Raw genomic sequence first — 16,779 nt, 5'->3', positions numbered from 1 at the left:
ACAAGATGTGTCTTGGGAATTGCACCCTTGCTGTTTCTTCTCCAGAGGTCATCTGTGTGTTTGGTTACGTGGTATTTCATTAGTTGTCTCAGGAATGTCTGCAGAGGTATCAAGTATATCTTCCTGCATTACACTTTTGGGTTTTTTTATTTTTAAAGCTTTTTGTTTTCAAAACATATGTATGGATAATGTTCTATTCACCCTTATCGACCTAGCTGTCATATTATTTGTTGAAGGTAAATCAGAAAGGATTTCAGTGGGGTTTGGAGAAGAGACTTTTAGGGCTCTCAGTTTTCTTACAAGATGTGGCCCACAGTGACCACTCAGCCTCCAGAGACCACCTCACTCTCAGGGCTGGCCCCTCTCCTCGGGAGCCACTTCATTAACACCACCTGTGGTTTCACTGCTGCCAAGGATCCTGTGCATCTCACCATGTCTAATGGGACTGGGAAGCCTGAGCACATTCTCATTGCAAACGATATGGTTTTGATGAGCAGGGGTGACTCCACTGTACCCCAACACCCCCAGTTTTAATTTCATAAGATTTGTGTCTTCCAGACTTGCCTCAATGACTTTTCTCATGGCCTTGCAGGAGGGATGTCACTGCATGCCTCAGCCTCTACAGGGGACACTTCACCTTTGGATGCTAATTGGGCACATGCACATCCATCTCCACCCTTATCAGTCAGGAGCTGTTGTGGATGAGGATGAGTCCTCCATCTCTAGCCCCAAGTGAATTTGGGTCTCACTTCTTTGGGATGGGAATGATGGAGTCACAGCATCTGCCCCAGCCCAGATATCCTGTCCCTGGAACTTCACTGGACCAACAGGACCCTTTAGCTTTTCCATGCACATGTAGCTTCTGCTTCGGCCCCAGAAGAATGCCTACCCCATCCAACCCCAGGGACATTTCCCACGCATGCCTTACCCGAGATTGTCCAAAGATGCACAACCTTCTGAGATCCTCAGATTTCCCTGCTCTGCCCAGTTCTCCCAGATGAGCCACGAAAACTGGGTGGGTCAGAAGTCCATTAAAAAGAGAGGTATTGCAATGCAGAAAACCGAACCTTTATTTAATCACATCTCAGGAGAACTGGGCATCTCCCCTGACCAGGGAGGACTGGCAGTAAGAAGAGACAGTGTACAGAAAACAAACAGAGGGTTATGTACCCAAACATAACAAATCTGGTTGGACAGATTTGTAGCTCACATTGAACTATGAACAAGGAAATATCTCTTATCCAGTCCTAACAAAGAAATCTTAACAGATTTAGTATTGTTTCAAGCATTCTCCTTTTCTTTTTCTTTATTCTTGTCCTCTACCTCTTTAACAACCAATTTACTTAACTCAGTACTCAGACAATCTTCCAAGGCCTCCTGAGCATGATGTATCTCCCTGACCACTGAATTCATAATTTCATACTGAGAGGACCTCTCACTTGGGCTCACTTCTGAGTAAGGAGATGTTTGTTGCAAATGCTTCAGGAAAGTGGTGTTTGTCTCTCTAACGTTCTCAACTAATGCTTTTGTCTGCTCAATCAGTGCTTCTGACATCTGTAAGGTAGAAAGAGGCCTTGGTGCAGTATCAGGGGAAGGATTATCCACCTGATGTGCCTCTTCAGCAGAGCTTCCCTGTTTTAATTTCTCAGATTGGTCACACTTGTTACCACTCTTGTCACTTGCTAACTTCCTCTTTTTAGCCTGCTGATCAAAGAATGCTAAATTCTCAAATATACAATCACATATGGCAACCAAATCCATTAAAGGCTCTGGCTGACAAATGTAACAACTCCACTTAGTGTTTTTATCCATCACTCTTGACAGCTCCTTTTCCCCTAGATTGCGTCGAATACATTTTGTACAGAAAATATTATTACAGAAATCACAGAAAATGGGACGTCCACCTTCTGCACACCATCTGAAAAGTAAAAAACAAATAAAAATATTGAAGCATCATTCTTAGTCAACTATTTAAGGACTTTTTAAAAAGTTAATCAGAAACAAAAATTTACTAATTAATGAAAACTTAATATACCTTAATATAACTAAATATACCTAAACATACATTCTTTTAAATTATTTATGTACTTATAAAAGTAAAAGCAGGAACTTATCCCAATCTCTCTTAATGAAACATCTTTACAACTTTTAAAATACTTCCCCAAATTAATTGTGGAATGGAAAGAACCAACAAATGAAAAGGATAAAACCAACATAATGTGGCCGTTCCTGGGCCTCCCACACAAGACCTTGAAAGGCAACTGAATCAGCAGCAGCTGAGGCTTCCAGGGCTCTCAGCAAGGACTGAGAAACTCGGCAGAAAGTGGATCATTAGCCGGCACTGGGCCCAGGACTCTGTTGCATTGGCCATATGGAGATCCACATTACCATCCTAAGGCAAAAACAAAGACTAGCAGCCAAGGGCGTGGTTCACAGATCCAGTTCAGCAAAGAGAGCTTATGGTCACTCACAGATTTCTAAAAGTTCAGACCAGACTACACCTCTCCTTAGACCATAACACCTTAGAAAAGCAGAAAACCTACAGATGCCCAGGAACAGCTCTGAACCAATAGAACAAAAACTTGAAGCTTGGGGCAATGCTCTCTTCATTCAGGACCCAATTTTATTACAAATGTACAACTTAAGATAGGCTGGAAAGATCAATCAGTAAACAACAAAAAAGGCCATAAGAAATTACTCTTGTGGCAGGGAAGATCAAAACACAAAATCAGAAAATATCAACACTCAAAACTTCCACATCCAAGGTCATAAAGAAAAATGTGAATTAGTCTCACACTCCAGAAAGAATCACTGAAAGATGCTTGAAAAAAGAGATCCCTATAGGGAAGTAAAGAGATAGAAGAAAAGTTGGGGAAAATAATGAAAGTGATGCAAAGAAATCATGAAAACAGTTAACATCTTGGTAGCAAAAAATGCATTTATGTGAAAAAAGATTTTAGAAAGCAAAATTGGGGATTTCACTAAAAAATAAAACTTAAAAAGTTCACTGAAGAACACAATGCACTGAAAATTGCAATGGGCAAGTGGAAATGGATGAAAACAATGTGATTTTTCTGAAAAGAAAATGAAAGTAGGTTTGTTCATTATGAAGCAGACATTTGTGAGTACGTTTGTGGCAAAGAATAATACGGAGCTTTGCCTTTAGTCCAGTAAATTCTGAGTTCAGATTCAGGCTCACTGACTGACTATACATTCCTGAACAAGCACTTTACCTGGCTAGTTTGGACAAGGTTGTTGTAAGCTCAGGAAGAAGCTCATCTGACTCTTATCAGATAGAATAATTCCATTAAGAGTATTCTGTTTATAGAATGATTGTGAGGATGAAACTCCTTTGTCCATCCCTGAAACCTTGTGCATCTTTAAACAACCTGTAGAGAGTTTGATTATCCCATCTTTAGACAGGTCCTGGCCCTGGTCTGTCAGGTGTACTCCATCTAGTTCCTGGATTCCCCCCACCTTTAAGCTCCCAACACTTCCTTCTCCTCTATGATCCTCACCCCCTTGAGTTCCTGCCTTTATCCCTGCGATATACCCAAGGTTATATTATATTTCCCCTATCAAAGATCTGCTTAAGGTCTCTGCCAAGGTTTCTTCCTCACTAAGCCCACCAGGAGGTTCTTCTTTCAAATCAAGTTGCGTTCCTCGTTCTCTTCAATGAGAAAACATCGGTAGTTAAAAATTTTAAATTAGTATAGCTCTTTTTGAATATATGCTATAATCTCTGACATTTAACACAATAAAGACTGAGGGAATAAAAAAAATGAATTATAAATAAACTATTTAAGAGATCCCCAAAAGAGGAATGCTTTCTATTTTGTGAGATATCTTCCTACCTGCAGTGATTATGAGGTCTAGTAGAATCAGAGCTTATGTCATCCCTCATATAAATGTAGCAGCTCTAAAAAAGGAATGAACATTCAATTCTAAATGTTCTAAATCTGTTAAAACATTAACATTCACAAAGCACAAATTTTAAAATGCTTAAATCCACTAAGCATACACTACATTTAAACACAAAACTGAGTTGATAACTTTAGTCACAGTGAAAAAATGAAATATTTTGCAAAAGTAAAGTATTGTTAACAAAGTGATGACATATTATGGGGAACACAGGAACAAAATGTCTATGAAGAATTCATTTTGTTAACTGATAAGCTGATTTAAAGAACATTCAAAACATGTTCAAAGGAAAAATTTAAGTAAATTGATAAAGGGAAAATAAACAGCATCCAAGGAACAACAGAAAACATTATCAATACAATCAAAAGTAACTTTTGTTGCACTCAAACACTCTATATGGTGACAGAGTCTGAAAGAGCTCAGATGAACTCCTTTCTCCACTTATTCATTCTCAGAGTTAATTAGTAAAACATATTATAATAATAGAGCTGCACAGGGTTATTGTGCATCAAACAAGTTTGCATGTGAACAACCTTTTATAAATCTTAAACTGCTAAGGAAAAGAAGCTATTATTAAAACTACTTTTAGCATTTAAAAAATACTGATCCTCAAGTCCTCAAAGAGGTAATTTGAAATATTCTCCTCTCACCAGAACTAGGAACTATCAAAAGCAAAATATTATACTGTCAAACATGAATAAGACTCAGTTTTTTTTAATTAATCATGTTCTTAATAATCAAAGAGGGTGAAAATTACTTCACTATGATAGGGTCAAGACACTTTGGAACCCACTATGACTGATCCGATCAGTATGAGGTCACAGGTCAGGCACAGACAGTCTTTGTGTTTGTCCCCATGTATATTAAAAACTGAAGTTTATCTAAACTAACCAATTTACAAATCAAGTCTGATGTTATAAGTTCAGCACTTATTGCATCTCACTTCTAAAGAGAGAATCTTCACTTTTGAAATGAAGCATTTTAGAATCCATAAAAAAAAAAGATGTCTTACTCTAAAAGGAGAATTTGTTCTTTATTCCCAAACAAAAGGCATAATAGTTTACAGATAACAAAATCATCATCCACTTCATAATTTACATACCTTACAAACAAGAACATTCAGTGCAGGATGTCTATATACTGATTCCTCATAGTGGTTCACGTGTCGTCCACAAGAGGTACAACACACAACCTCATAAAGTTTTTCCCCTAAAAAAAAATAAATTATAAACATAGTATGTTCACAAATAAAATTTAAAATTCCATAAAACCTTGAAAACTGCATTTTTATATCACAATATCTTTTTGGGCATGTGCTATTTGCTTAATCAATAGGAATTTTCAAAGATATATGTATTCACATCATTTTACTGTTGCTCACTTACACAAAATTATGGATAAGTTTCATAAATTTCACAAACTAACAACTTTTGTAACTGGAAGAGAGCCCATGATTTATTTTCCTGAATTCACTTCTCCCTCAGTGTCCTCATTTTTAAAGTGGACTAGAAAAGGAAACAGTAAACAACTCCAGAATTCTTGTCAAAAAGCCCCGAATGTGGTCATGAAGAGTTAGACACCACTAACATGACAAAAACTTTCACAGAAGACAGATAGTGTGGGAACAACAATCACGATGAAGGAACAGACACAGATGAACCATGAGTATGTCAAACAAGAGGCCAGCTGGGGAAGGAAAACGAGTATAGTTAGAATGGAAAATATTGCAGGACGTTAAAAGTCCAATAGATGGGTCTGTATTTTTTTGTTAGAGACTAATTAGGAAAAGAAATAACAGAGCTAAGCCAATCGCTAAGGAAAATTATTATAGCAACAAAGATGTGGAGGGCTTGAATTAGAGTGCTCAATCTAGGCAACTGCTCAATGGTTGTAGGCAAATATTTGAAAAAAGATTAGGACAGAAATTATTTATCATGTTTCTGCACTGATAAGCTAGTTAAAAATGAAAATGAGGAGAACACAAGAGAATGGAGAGGTATAAAAAAAAGGAGGATGGATAAGGAGTTAAAGACAGGGGCATAATTAGACAATTGTAATGGAAAAGCAGACTCCAAAGAAAGAACATCCCACAGAAGTCATGTGATTATCTTCACAGGTGCCGGGAAAGACCTTTCCAAAACAAAGGACCTGTTCCTATTAAAAAGCCCTAGGGCATAATAATAAATGCAGTTTGCATTGAAGTGATAAGTAAAATTTATAACTGTCATCAGCAAGGATTACCTGCAATGGGGATAAACTAAAAGCTTTCTCCATACAATTAGAGGAGAAGCAAGCCTTGCCCTAATCAAGCCCAGCAAAGAACACAGGATGATTTCTTTTCTAGCCCAGGGCAGCTTAGGGAGAGAGACAGAAAGGTCTGGGGAGCCTCAGGAGGGATCTAGCCACCAGCAAATGACAATAATGAAAGAAAAGCAGCGTCATGTCTCAGGAAAAGGCAAGACAGAAGAGATCCTGGGAGATCCACAAGCATTTGCTGGGTGGAGGAATGAGGGCCCTCTGACAGAGATCACCACATGTCTCCAGATTACAAGACTTGTGAGCAATGGCTGAGTGTGAAATGTGTGGCCCTGGTCCAAGCAATAATAAGAGGAAGAAAACTGCAAATGCAAAGTATCTTTACAGAGGAAATACCATAGAGAGAGAATTCTGGGAAGACAGGAAAGCCCTTCAGAAAATCAAATTTCCTTTGTAAAGAAAAGACAGAATATTGCCTCAGAGAGGGCAGAGAGTATAGGAAAACAAGTCAAACAATTGTTCTAAGACAATTACAAAATATCCCAAGAAAGGCTCAGCCTCCAAGGAAGAAGGAGAAGGGAGGAAATTATTTTACATCAAAGTGGAAAAGAAGAAGAGCTTTTACAATGAGGAATAATGCTTGCACCTCCCTCCTGCTGGAAGTGGATCAGAGAGAATAACAGCCCGAGATGGGCACAGGAACGTGTTTAGTTCTACAGGTAGGGAAGAGAGAAGGGAAAGAGGGTCGGTGGAGGAGGTGAGCATAAACTTAGAGGACTGGATCAAATAAATAGATAAAAGGGTAAATGAGGGAAAGATAATTTGAAGGGAACTACATAGTAAAATAACTGCAAATGCAAATAGGAATGGGACAAACCTAAACACAAAACATAAGTGGATTAAAACATAAGAAATACATTGGAAAGCAAAGAGATACACAACACAGTAAAGGTAAGGCCTGGGACAGAGGGCAGTAATTATGATTAAAAATGATAAAAGCAAAAGCAAAAACATGTCTAACTGAAAGAAATTAGAAAATGACTTTTCACTCAGAAGTACCATAAAAATGAAATAATATCAACACTATACACATGCACCAAGTGATGCAATATCTAAATTAATTAAGAAAAACTTAAAAGAGTTATAAGGGAAAAGCAACAACACCAAACAAATGGGGGCCCTTAACTTTCCCCTTTGGGAATAAGTTAATCAAAACAAACAAACAAGAAGTTAAAGAGATGAACAATATTTTTAAAAAGATAGAACGCTAGAGAATATGGAATGGTAGAATTGAATGCATGTTCCCTCAGTGCACAAAGCAGAACTGAAGGGGCCCAGGAGAGAGGCGAGAGATGGGCAAACCAAACATGACATTGCCATAACGAGAACCACACAGCGGCTGCTCTAAGAGACTATGGGTCCTGGGACAGTATATGTCAAGGATGGAAAGAAGTGGGATTGCAGCCAAAACTTTCACATCCGGCAAGTGAAGGATAACTCTGAACTAAGAGAAGGAATATCCCATGAGCTGCCAGGCTTTCAAGTTTTTGTTGGAAAGAGACACATAAGATCCAAGAAAAACATCCCGGAAGCATCAAGGATGAATTACAAAGGACTCAATCAGGGAGACTATGTGTTTCTTGTGTGCAGATGTACACCCTATGTCTGTGACTGCCATTAGTAATTAGTGTGAGAGAAAACCAGAAGCAGAGAAGAGGATAATGTGGTTCTGAAAAGCAAAATGATGAAGGACAAGTTAGAAAGAATAACTCCATTGAACAAATGAGGGACAAGAGCACGGAATTAGACAAGTGAGGAGGACTGAGGGTGCTGGAAGCCCACTCATATCAAAATTGGGTTAAAGAAAGGATGGTACATGTACATGTATAAGGGGATAAAGTCTTTTATATCTATAAATAAATGAGATGGGCTGGGAAGAAATGTATTACATTAGTCAAAAAGCAATAAAGAGAGAGGGAAAAGGGGGAGAGTGGGGAGAATAAGGGAGGGATCTTCAGGCAGGTTAAGTGCTAGCAAGGCGAGGGGGCAGGTAGTAATACAGCAGAGGAGTCAGGGGAGATTAAAAATAAGAAAAGAAAACAAAAATAATAATGGACAGGAGCAGAAGTTATTAGAGAACCAAGGAAGGGGTCGTAATCACTTATCCTACATCAGGTCAAAATCTTGAAAGATTCAGTCAAAATACAGAAATCTTCATTACATGCCAGCCGTGTTAATCTGTTTTATACGTATGTGTATATACGTTAGATACATATATCAATACATGTACATATATAAACATAAATATATACATACTTACTGCAGCCTGCTTGACTGAATGTGCAAGGGAGGAAAGGTGGGAAAAAATAAAGTAAAAAGTACACAACCGAGAACAAAGAAAACCTACTAGGAAACAGACAGTAAGAAATACAATGCCCTCATTATTATACAGGCTTTCTTGACATTGAATTTATTATTACATATTTTGAACCCTCCCTTACATTCTGATATGAATATGACTTTTTTTTCTTTTTTAACTCTTTTTAATATTTAAGTTTTAAACAAAAAAAACAAACTTTTTTTTTTTTAAAGAAAGGCTTGGGCTACATAACATTTCCACTCCTTCTGTTAATGCCTGCTTGCATTTTGGTTTTTTTCTCAGGTTATTTTTACATTCTTTCTAAATCAGATTTTCCTTGTGCAGCAAGATACCTGTATAAATATGTATACATACATTGCATTTAACATATACTTTATTTAACATGTATTGTTCTACCTGCCAGCTAGGGGAGGGGGTGGGGGGAAAGAGGGGAGAAGTTGGAACAGAAGGTTTTGCAAAGGTCAGTGTTGAAAACTTATCCATGCACATGTCTTGTAAATAAAAAGCTATAATAAAAAAAAGAAAGGCTTGGGCTGAACTGAGGACAAAAGTTCAAGTCTAAAAAAATAAAACTGTGTAGGGAGAGATAAAAAAAAATCATTTAATTCAAATGAGAAACAAAAGGAAGAACTGATAAGCTGGGGGGAGGCAGATACTGAAGGAACCTCACTGTTTTTCCAGAAAGGAAAGAAAAAGCCTGAGAGGGGACAAGGAGTAGGAGGGCAAGGTGGCAGGGAGAAGTAAAACAGCAACAAGAAGACAGAAGGCAAATAGGGTGAGGAGGAGAGTGGGGGAAAGAGGAAGGAGGAAAATACCCAAGTATTAATTTACTCTTAAGGCAGAAACAGAGAAACAGACAAAGTTAAGGTCCACAGCTTCTTGCTTTCAACCAAAAGGAGACACGTGTATGAGTATATAATACCTATCAAATAAACATGAGATATACACAGATAAAATAAAGAGTAGGGGCAGCAGAATGTATTATTAAAAAAAGCTGGGGTGTTAATCATGATTTTTTAATTTATTTACCAAAGGAAGAGAAACAAAAAGAAAACCCCACAGACAGCAGGGTCACAGAGCTTCAGACACAACTGAACAGCAACTTAAGAAGGGGGAGAAAGGAAAGGAATTAACAAAAGGGATCAACAAGAAAGTAAAGGTGAATTCCCAACAGCAGGAGCTAAAGCAAACAAAGAGATTTTTTAAAATGTAACCTAATTTCTAACAAGTTCAAATAAAACAAAAACACTCATCATCATTGTGGCAAGACTACTGTTAGTTCAGAATGAAGCAAGCTCCCAATGAAAAATTTAACCTCTTTCTGATCACAAACCCTCCAGAAATAATTCTTGGTGACCAAAATTTGACTATATTTGTTCATAATAATGAGCTGTAACTTTAGAGAAAGACAGCAAAGCACTTTGCTTATGAAACATTTGGATAGAAAGGCCAACTGACAGAACACTAGACTGGATTACAGGCTGTATGGTTAATACCAATATGCTTGTATGAGAGCAGATCAGTAGTAGGCCACAAACAAGGGTTTGGGGAACATTTTAAATCTTCTAGAATAAAACTGATATTTTTTTAACTTGTTAAATTTTAAGGAAGAATTTTGGGAGCAAAAGGAGAAGAATGTTGAAGTATTAAAATATTCACATAAAGGTAGATTGCAAGTTACTTCCCCTTTAGACTATGATATTTTTTTCAGAGAAAAGGATTGTGTTTTATCTTTCTTTGCATTCTTAGTGCTTAGCATGACACCTGGTAATAATAGGCGCTTCATAAATGTTTATTAATCGACAGTTTGTTTTAGCTTCAGTTACACAGCTTCTTAAGCCCAATAGTTTTTATCCTTCCTTGACTCTCTAAAAATGTTGGCACTTGATTGCTCCCTCTTTCTGATTATTTCTTCTTTTTTGCCTGTCACATTATTTTGTCATCATTCTCCTATTCCTAATCCTCTTATTACTTTGCAAGTGTTTCCCCTCTCTCTGACCATTGTTTCTCCTATTTTGCTCACTGGCCATTTCCCTAAATAAATTAATTCTCCACTTTTCTGTTCATTTTTTCTCATGATAATGGACACCTTCCACCTGAGGCACCATCAGCTAAGGCCCCATACCTGAATGTCACCATCTCCACTCCACTTGTTCTGGCCCCCCCACCCCCACCCCCATCCCCCACCCCAGGGAATAACATTACCCTGAACACTCCTGGTCTGTTTGCAGAAAAAGACCTCTCACCAGGATCTTAACACCTCCATCACAGGCACAGGAATTGTCACTCCATTTTTGTCTCCATCACAGGAAGAATATACTTTTCCTCCATTCTTCATGGTTATAAAAAGTGGTCAATTTCTTTTTCAGTGTTCTTTCCAATTACAATATTGTAGTCTTTTTTTCAATGATTTTCAATATGCTTTATATTATTTTACAAAATATACGTTGAAATTAATTTTAAACTAAACTACTTACCAACACGTCTTTTGAAAATTTTAGTCCTCAGTCTGCTTTTTGGCCTAACTTCCATCGCTTGAAAATCATCTTTATCTTCCTTCTTCCTCTTTGGTTCTGGTTGTTCAACCACATTACCTACAATTTGATAACATTCATGAGGCTAATTATATGAAAACACTGAAGCCACCCTGAATATCAGAATTAAAAACAAAGTTTTAAAAAGCACCGGATAAAATAAAATCCCAAGTTTGTTCCAAGATGCTAAGGGACTTCATCACAACCTCTTCCCTGCAATTGGAAATTTTCAACACCAGAACTGTGATATTCAAAATGAAATTCTTTAGGAAAAAGCCATGGGAGGAAGATGGAGCATTAATATTCTGCCTTTATTCTTCTTCCTATACCAAAGTCTCAGAGAGAAAAACCATTCCAAAGATTTAGAATTTCCCACGTCCTTTAAGAATCTTAAGCTTTATTCTCCAAGACCAAAGGTTCAGAGTATTACCTGCCCTCTGGCACAGCTTCAGAGCACTGAAAACAAAAATAGAAAATCAAGTCCCTGATCTCAAGAAGCTCTCATTCACATGTGTAAAATAGGAGCAATACCAGACAGCTGAGAGATAAAAATAGGATTAGGACTGAGGTGGAGGGTAGAAGGATAACTATTAGATTTGGCAGATCAAGTGTCCATGGACACTTTGGGAAGAGCATTTAGGGGTCTAGGTCTCCAACTGCAGGAAAATAAGGCAAAACCTGAATGAACTAGAAGGCCAAAGCCTTGAGGCCAAAAGAAATGAGCAGGAAGTGAGGCGCCCCTCCCTTCTGAGGTAAATTAAAAGCTCACCTATATGGCTGATGAAGCCCAAGGTCAGTGTCTAAATGAACAGTGGGTAGAAAATGAAGATGAATATTGGAAGCATACACCAAGGTCAGGAGATAAACCAAGAAGTGGCAACAAAAAAAAAAAAGGTCAAAAGTTCCCCAGGATAAAAGCCAACAGCTAAAATAAAACAAAAATGATCTTTAAAATAAACCTCCCTATATCAAACCATTTCAAAAATTGGTAATTTGCAAGATAGTTTAAATTAAGGGCCTATACCAAAGAGACTATTAATGACAAATAATGACAAATGATTTGGATTAAGCCATGTTATTTTTAGTACCTGTTTCCTAATCTGTACTATCAGGGATTTAGATGAATTCTAAAATCCCTTCTGGCCATGAATCTAGTTCTTCTATGACTAAAATTTTAGGACAATGAAAAGTAGTTTTATACAAAGAAAACCAAAATTTCTACCCATAACTAGGAGTGTTAATTTTCAAGTATGTAAATCATTATGATACAATATACCTTCTGTGAAGCTTTTTGTCTCAACCATAGGTGACTTTTCATGTAAGTGAGGTGGATTCACAGAGTCATGCACCATCTGTCCATCATCACAGGCCACATGTTCCCTAAAGAAAATTAAAATCTATGTTTATACTTAAAACAAGTGAAATTTTTCAGAAAACCGGCTTCCTTGGTGAGTGTTAGTAAAGTTGAAATCGTTTCAATATTCCATACACACAGTCATTTTTCATAATTCCATACACAACTCAATACTAACTTGCATCACTTCATTCCTTGTATCTTTCACAAAAATATAGAAGGAGAAATAAAAGAAGAGAGAGATATAAAGACAGCAGTTAGATGGACAACATCCTTGGTGTATTTGTACTTTTTAAATAAATCCAAATACTTTGGCCAGAAACACTAACTAACCTCTCAGGGCATGATGGCTTCGGCTCTTCAAAATGGCCACCACCCTAAAAAGAAAAACCAAATACAAGTGTTAGCGAATCCACGGTGTTTGTTTTTCAGCTGTACACAACTCTTTGTGACCCTCATGTGGGGTTTTCTTGGCAAAGATATTGGAGTGGTTTGCCATTCCTTCTCCAACTCATTCTACATGGCAGGACACTAAGACAAGCAGGGTGAAGTGACTCGCCCAGGATTATACTCTGAGTAAATTTCTGAGGTCAGATTGAACTCAAGAAGATAAAATTTTCTGAATCCAGGCCATTCTGTACTAAGTCACCTAGCTATCCAAAGATGTAATTGTTCAGTCATTTTCAGTTGTGTCAGATTGTTCATGACATCAACTAACAGATCCCAGAGTTTACTTCAATAAATTAGAGATCACAATTTCCAAACAATTTGAGATAAGCACAGGAGATGCAAAAGAGGCAAAAAGATGGTACTCAAGAAGCTGACTAGCTTATATACCAAGATAACAAACAGATTAAAAGAAGCTATACACTGGATAAATGGGAAAAGTTCACAAAAGGAGACAATGGAATTATGAGGGGCTAGGGAGGTTCCTGAAAAGGCCGGATTTTAGTTCAGACTTAAAGGAACAAAATCAGTGGCTAGAAATGAGTAAGGAGGTCATTGCAGGGATGGGGGGAAATGGGAAAATGGCCAGAAATAAAGGGTCTTGTTCAGAGAATGGCCAGGAGGCCAGTGTTACTGTATCATAGAGGGTAAGGTAAGAAGAATATGCAAGACAGAAGAGTGGTAGGTTATGATGGGTTTTGAATGGCCAAGAATTTTGTAGTTGGTCTTGTCACTGGAGTTTATTGATATGGGGTGTGGGGAGGGGGAGCTAAGGAACAGAGAATGACATCATTGAAAAGGTGTTTTAGGAAAATCACTGTAGTGATTGAAAAATTACTAGAGTGGGAAAAACTAGTCAGGATATTGCCATTTTCTACGTGTGAAGTTATAACCAGGGCCTCTATGAGGGGGAGAGAAAGGGAGTATTTGACAGGGATTTTACCTTAGTAAAATCAATATACTGGGACAACAACTTGGATATGGAGGGTAAAGAGACACTGAGAAGTTCAGAATGAGTCCTAGGCTGTAAGCCTTAGGAACTAGAAAGATGGTGGACATCCCTGTCAGAAATAGGGAAGATAAGAAAAATAATCTTACATATAATAGGCTTAAGATGTCTCCTTCCCATGCATTTCTAGATGTTTGAAAGGCAGGTGGAAGTAGAAAGGGAGATTACTCTTTTGTCAAATTATAGAATCTAGTCTCAGGAAACATGTTTTTGCTGAGTGCCTGAGCTGTTTCCATTTTTTGCTCTTTTTTTTTTCCATCCATTTCCCAGTCTTTTCCCTATTTCAACTAGAAAATGGTGCAAGGGAAGCAAATCTAGTAACATATAAGTGTAAGGTCCCTACACATCTTATCTAATATTTCCTGCATCAAAAGAGTTTGCAGATCTTTTCCTCTCCCGCCCCTGCAGAACTTCTCTCTTTTCTCTTGTTTTTTCTTTCCTTATGAATAAATTATTAACTAGTAGTTTTTAATATTACTCTGTATCTAAAAAAGTTTCTTCTTTGTCCATGTATATATTTATCTTCAACTTACTAATTTGACTAATATAGTTGTATTTCTGGCATGGCTGCATCATAGCACTGAAAAAAAGCATTTCTCCTGTAACCTATATCTTATTTGAAAAAAAAAATTAATTTTTATTTTGAATATATTTTCTGTCATATTTAACCTTACACTGTTTATAACAATTTATTCCTTATGATTGTCAAAAACACCATCTTACTCCTGAGTCACCATTTTTTCATTCAATTAATCATTAATTCTTATACACTTTATATAAAACAAAATTTTATTTTAAAAAGTATACTAATAAAAGAGAAAAACCAAAAAAGAAATATGAAACAAAACAAAACCAAAAAGAACACTGCCATGTACTCAGGAGAACATGAGGGAGGATTCAAAATATCTACCAAAAATTACCAGTTTAAGAAAGTGTATATACACACACACACACACATATAATAGTATTAGAAATTATATTTATAAGTTTCCATGTTTTCTTCACTTCCTTGTAAATTGTTCTTTTGTTCTCTGTTGTGAGCCTCTTTTTATTCTTTTCCTCCTTTCCTTTCCCCAGTTACCCTCAAGCAGGGTATAATTAGGAAAGGACATATTTACACTAAAAATAATATATTTAAAAGTGAATTTATGTCAATAAGCATTTCTATGAACACAGAACAAGCGTTTATCAGGAAACATGGATTTTTATTACACGTACTATATTGCCTTAATGGTAACTAGGCCCGAGTCAAATAGAATCTCAGGGAGTTACACGTCACAAAAGGCTTTTTTCCCCTGTGGCCAAAGAATTCAGAATGGAAAACACCCAACCAGTGATTAAAATCCACTTTTCTCTGCCTGGGTCGTTTATTTAGATTCATAAACTATTTTACCACAGAATAGGAAACGATGAGGATTTTTTTTAATGCTTAAAATTCATTTACAGTAGAAGAAAGCACATGTACCTCGTCTTTCGGAGTATCCATTGAGAAAGATCGCTGTGTTTTCCACAGTTTATCTAGAAAAAAATATGTAAGATAAAAATAAATCATTCGCATTACCCATTACTTCAACAAAAGAAAATAAACGTACAATAATGGAACATTTTAAAAGTCACTTAAACGGTTCAAGAGCACTTAATTCCAACAATATAAAAGCCGGGAAAATGTAGCAAATCCTGTCTAGGGGAATCAAATAATATGACATTTTCAATTCTGAGAAAGATACTGAAAACGCTAAATGGGTGAGGAAAAGGGAAAAACTAAACAAGGCCGAATCGAAGCGGGGGGAAAAACCTGAAATAACGCACTGAAAATAAGGGGAAATTCTTCAAAAAAAGACAAAAAGGACTTATGTTCACCAATTTATTAAAGGAAATGTCGATAAGGGAAAAATAAAAGTAAAAAACATGTCTTTAAAAGGAGAAATATTTACCTCACGAGCCGGAGCTCAGGAGAAGCCATCTCACTTCTCCTAAGATGGCACCCACGCACCGAGCAGCCAGTATCAGCAAAGATGATTGGACGAGCAGTAAGCCAATCATTGTAACCAGAAACCAATGGTGCTCGAGATTCTAGAGACTACCTCAGGACTCCAGGATTGTGCGTTTCCATAGAAACTGTGTCTGGCTTCCTCTTTGCTCTCCCCGCCCCCCCCCCCCCTTTCACTGGTTTTTTTTTCTGATTTCCTCACAATTTCCTTCCTCATATCTCTCATTTTCTCTTCTCCTTTTCTTGCCTCTCACCCTCTCTCCCCATTTCCCCCTTTTTTCCTTTTCGTCCTTTCTCCTTTTTTTTTTCTTTTGCACTTATTATGCTACTGTGTCATTTTAAATCTTTAGTCAAAATCATAATTAATGAATATGGAATTGCCCTTATTTCACCCATATCGGATCACTTCCTGACTAGGGAGCAGAGAGTGGGGGAAGGAGGGGGGGGAATTTGGAACTTGTAAAAGTGAATGTTGAAAACTATCACTGTGTACATTTGGAAAATTAAAATACCTTAATAATAAAATAAATTTGATTTTTAAAATCACCATTAAACCTTTATTCCAAATAGTCAAATATTGTTACATTTATTTCCATATCATCCCTTTTTCTTAACAAACACAGCTGACCCAGGCAGGACATTCGCACTTCCTTCATCTTTCACCCTTCTTCATAGCTGCCAAATTATCTTTTTCTAGCACATCCCTGTGTGGGAAAAGGTGAAGAACTTACAGCCCATATTGATCAGAGACTGTTAACTAAAGTAGATCAAGCCAATTGGGCCTCAGTTTCCTGTTCTGTGGAGTCATGTGATATTTTAGATAAGGCCTGGACTACATCCCATTGTCCAAGGAAGGGATTATGTGGCCAAAGAAGCTGTATGTTACCT

The 16,779-nt window shown here is 37.2% G+C and overlaps 1 protein-coding gene across 2 annotated transcripts; it reads right to left on the bottom strand.

Moving 5' to 3' along the window:
- Window positions 1–951: 951 nt before the first annotated feature.
- LOC141548483 (transcriptional regulator ATRX-like) lies at window positions 952–15,885 on the bottom strand. Of its 2 annotated transcripts, XM_074277414.1 has the most exons (8): window positions 15,836–15,885; window positions 15,367–15,419; window positions 12,779–12,822; window positions 12,368–12,471; window positions 11,035–11,151; window positions 5,024–5,130; window positions 3,855–3,919; window positions 952–1,918 (listed from the first exon to the last, which is right to left on the bottom strand). In XM_074277414.1, exons 2-8 carry the CDS (start codon window positions 15,385–15,387, stop codon window positions 1,282–1,284), a joined length of 1,095 nt encoding a protein of 364 aa, XP_074133515.1. In that variant the 5' UTR covers window positions 15,388–15,419; window positions 15,836–15,885; the 3' UTR covers window positions 952–1,281. The 2 variants fall into 2 exon arrangements, with proteins under 2 accessions (XP_074133515.1, XP_074133516.1); XM_074277415.1 differs by lacking the exon at window positions 3,855–3,919.
- Window positions 15,886–16,779: the final 894 nt, after the last annotated feature.

This window comes from Sminthopsis crassicaudata, chromosome X (assembly GCF_048593235.1).
Source record: "Sminthopsis crassicaudata isolate SCR6 chromosome X, ASM4859323v1, whole genome shotgun sequence".
NCBI classification, from domain to species: domain Eukaryota; kingdom Metazoa; phylum Chordata; class Mammalia; order Dasyuromorphia; family Dasyuridae; genus Sminthopsis; species Sminthopsis crassicaudata.
Note: the sequence above shows the minus strand (reverse complement) of the source record. Positions and strands in the feature narration are given on the sequence as shown.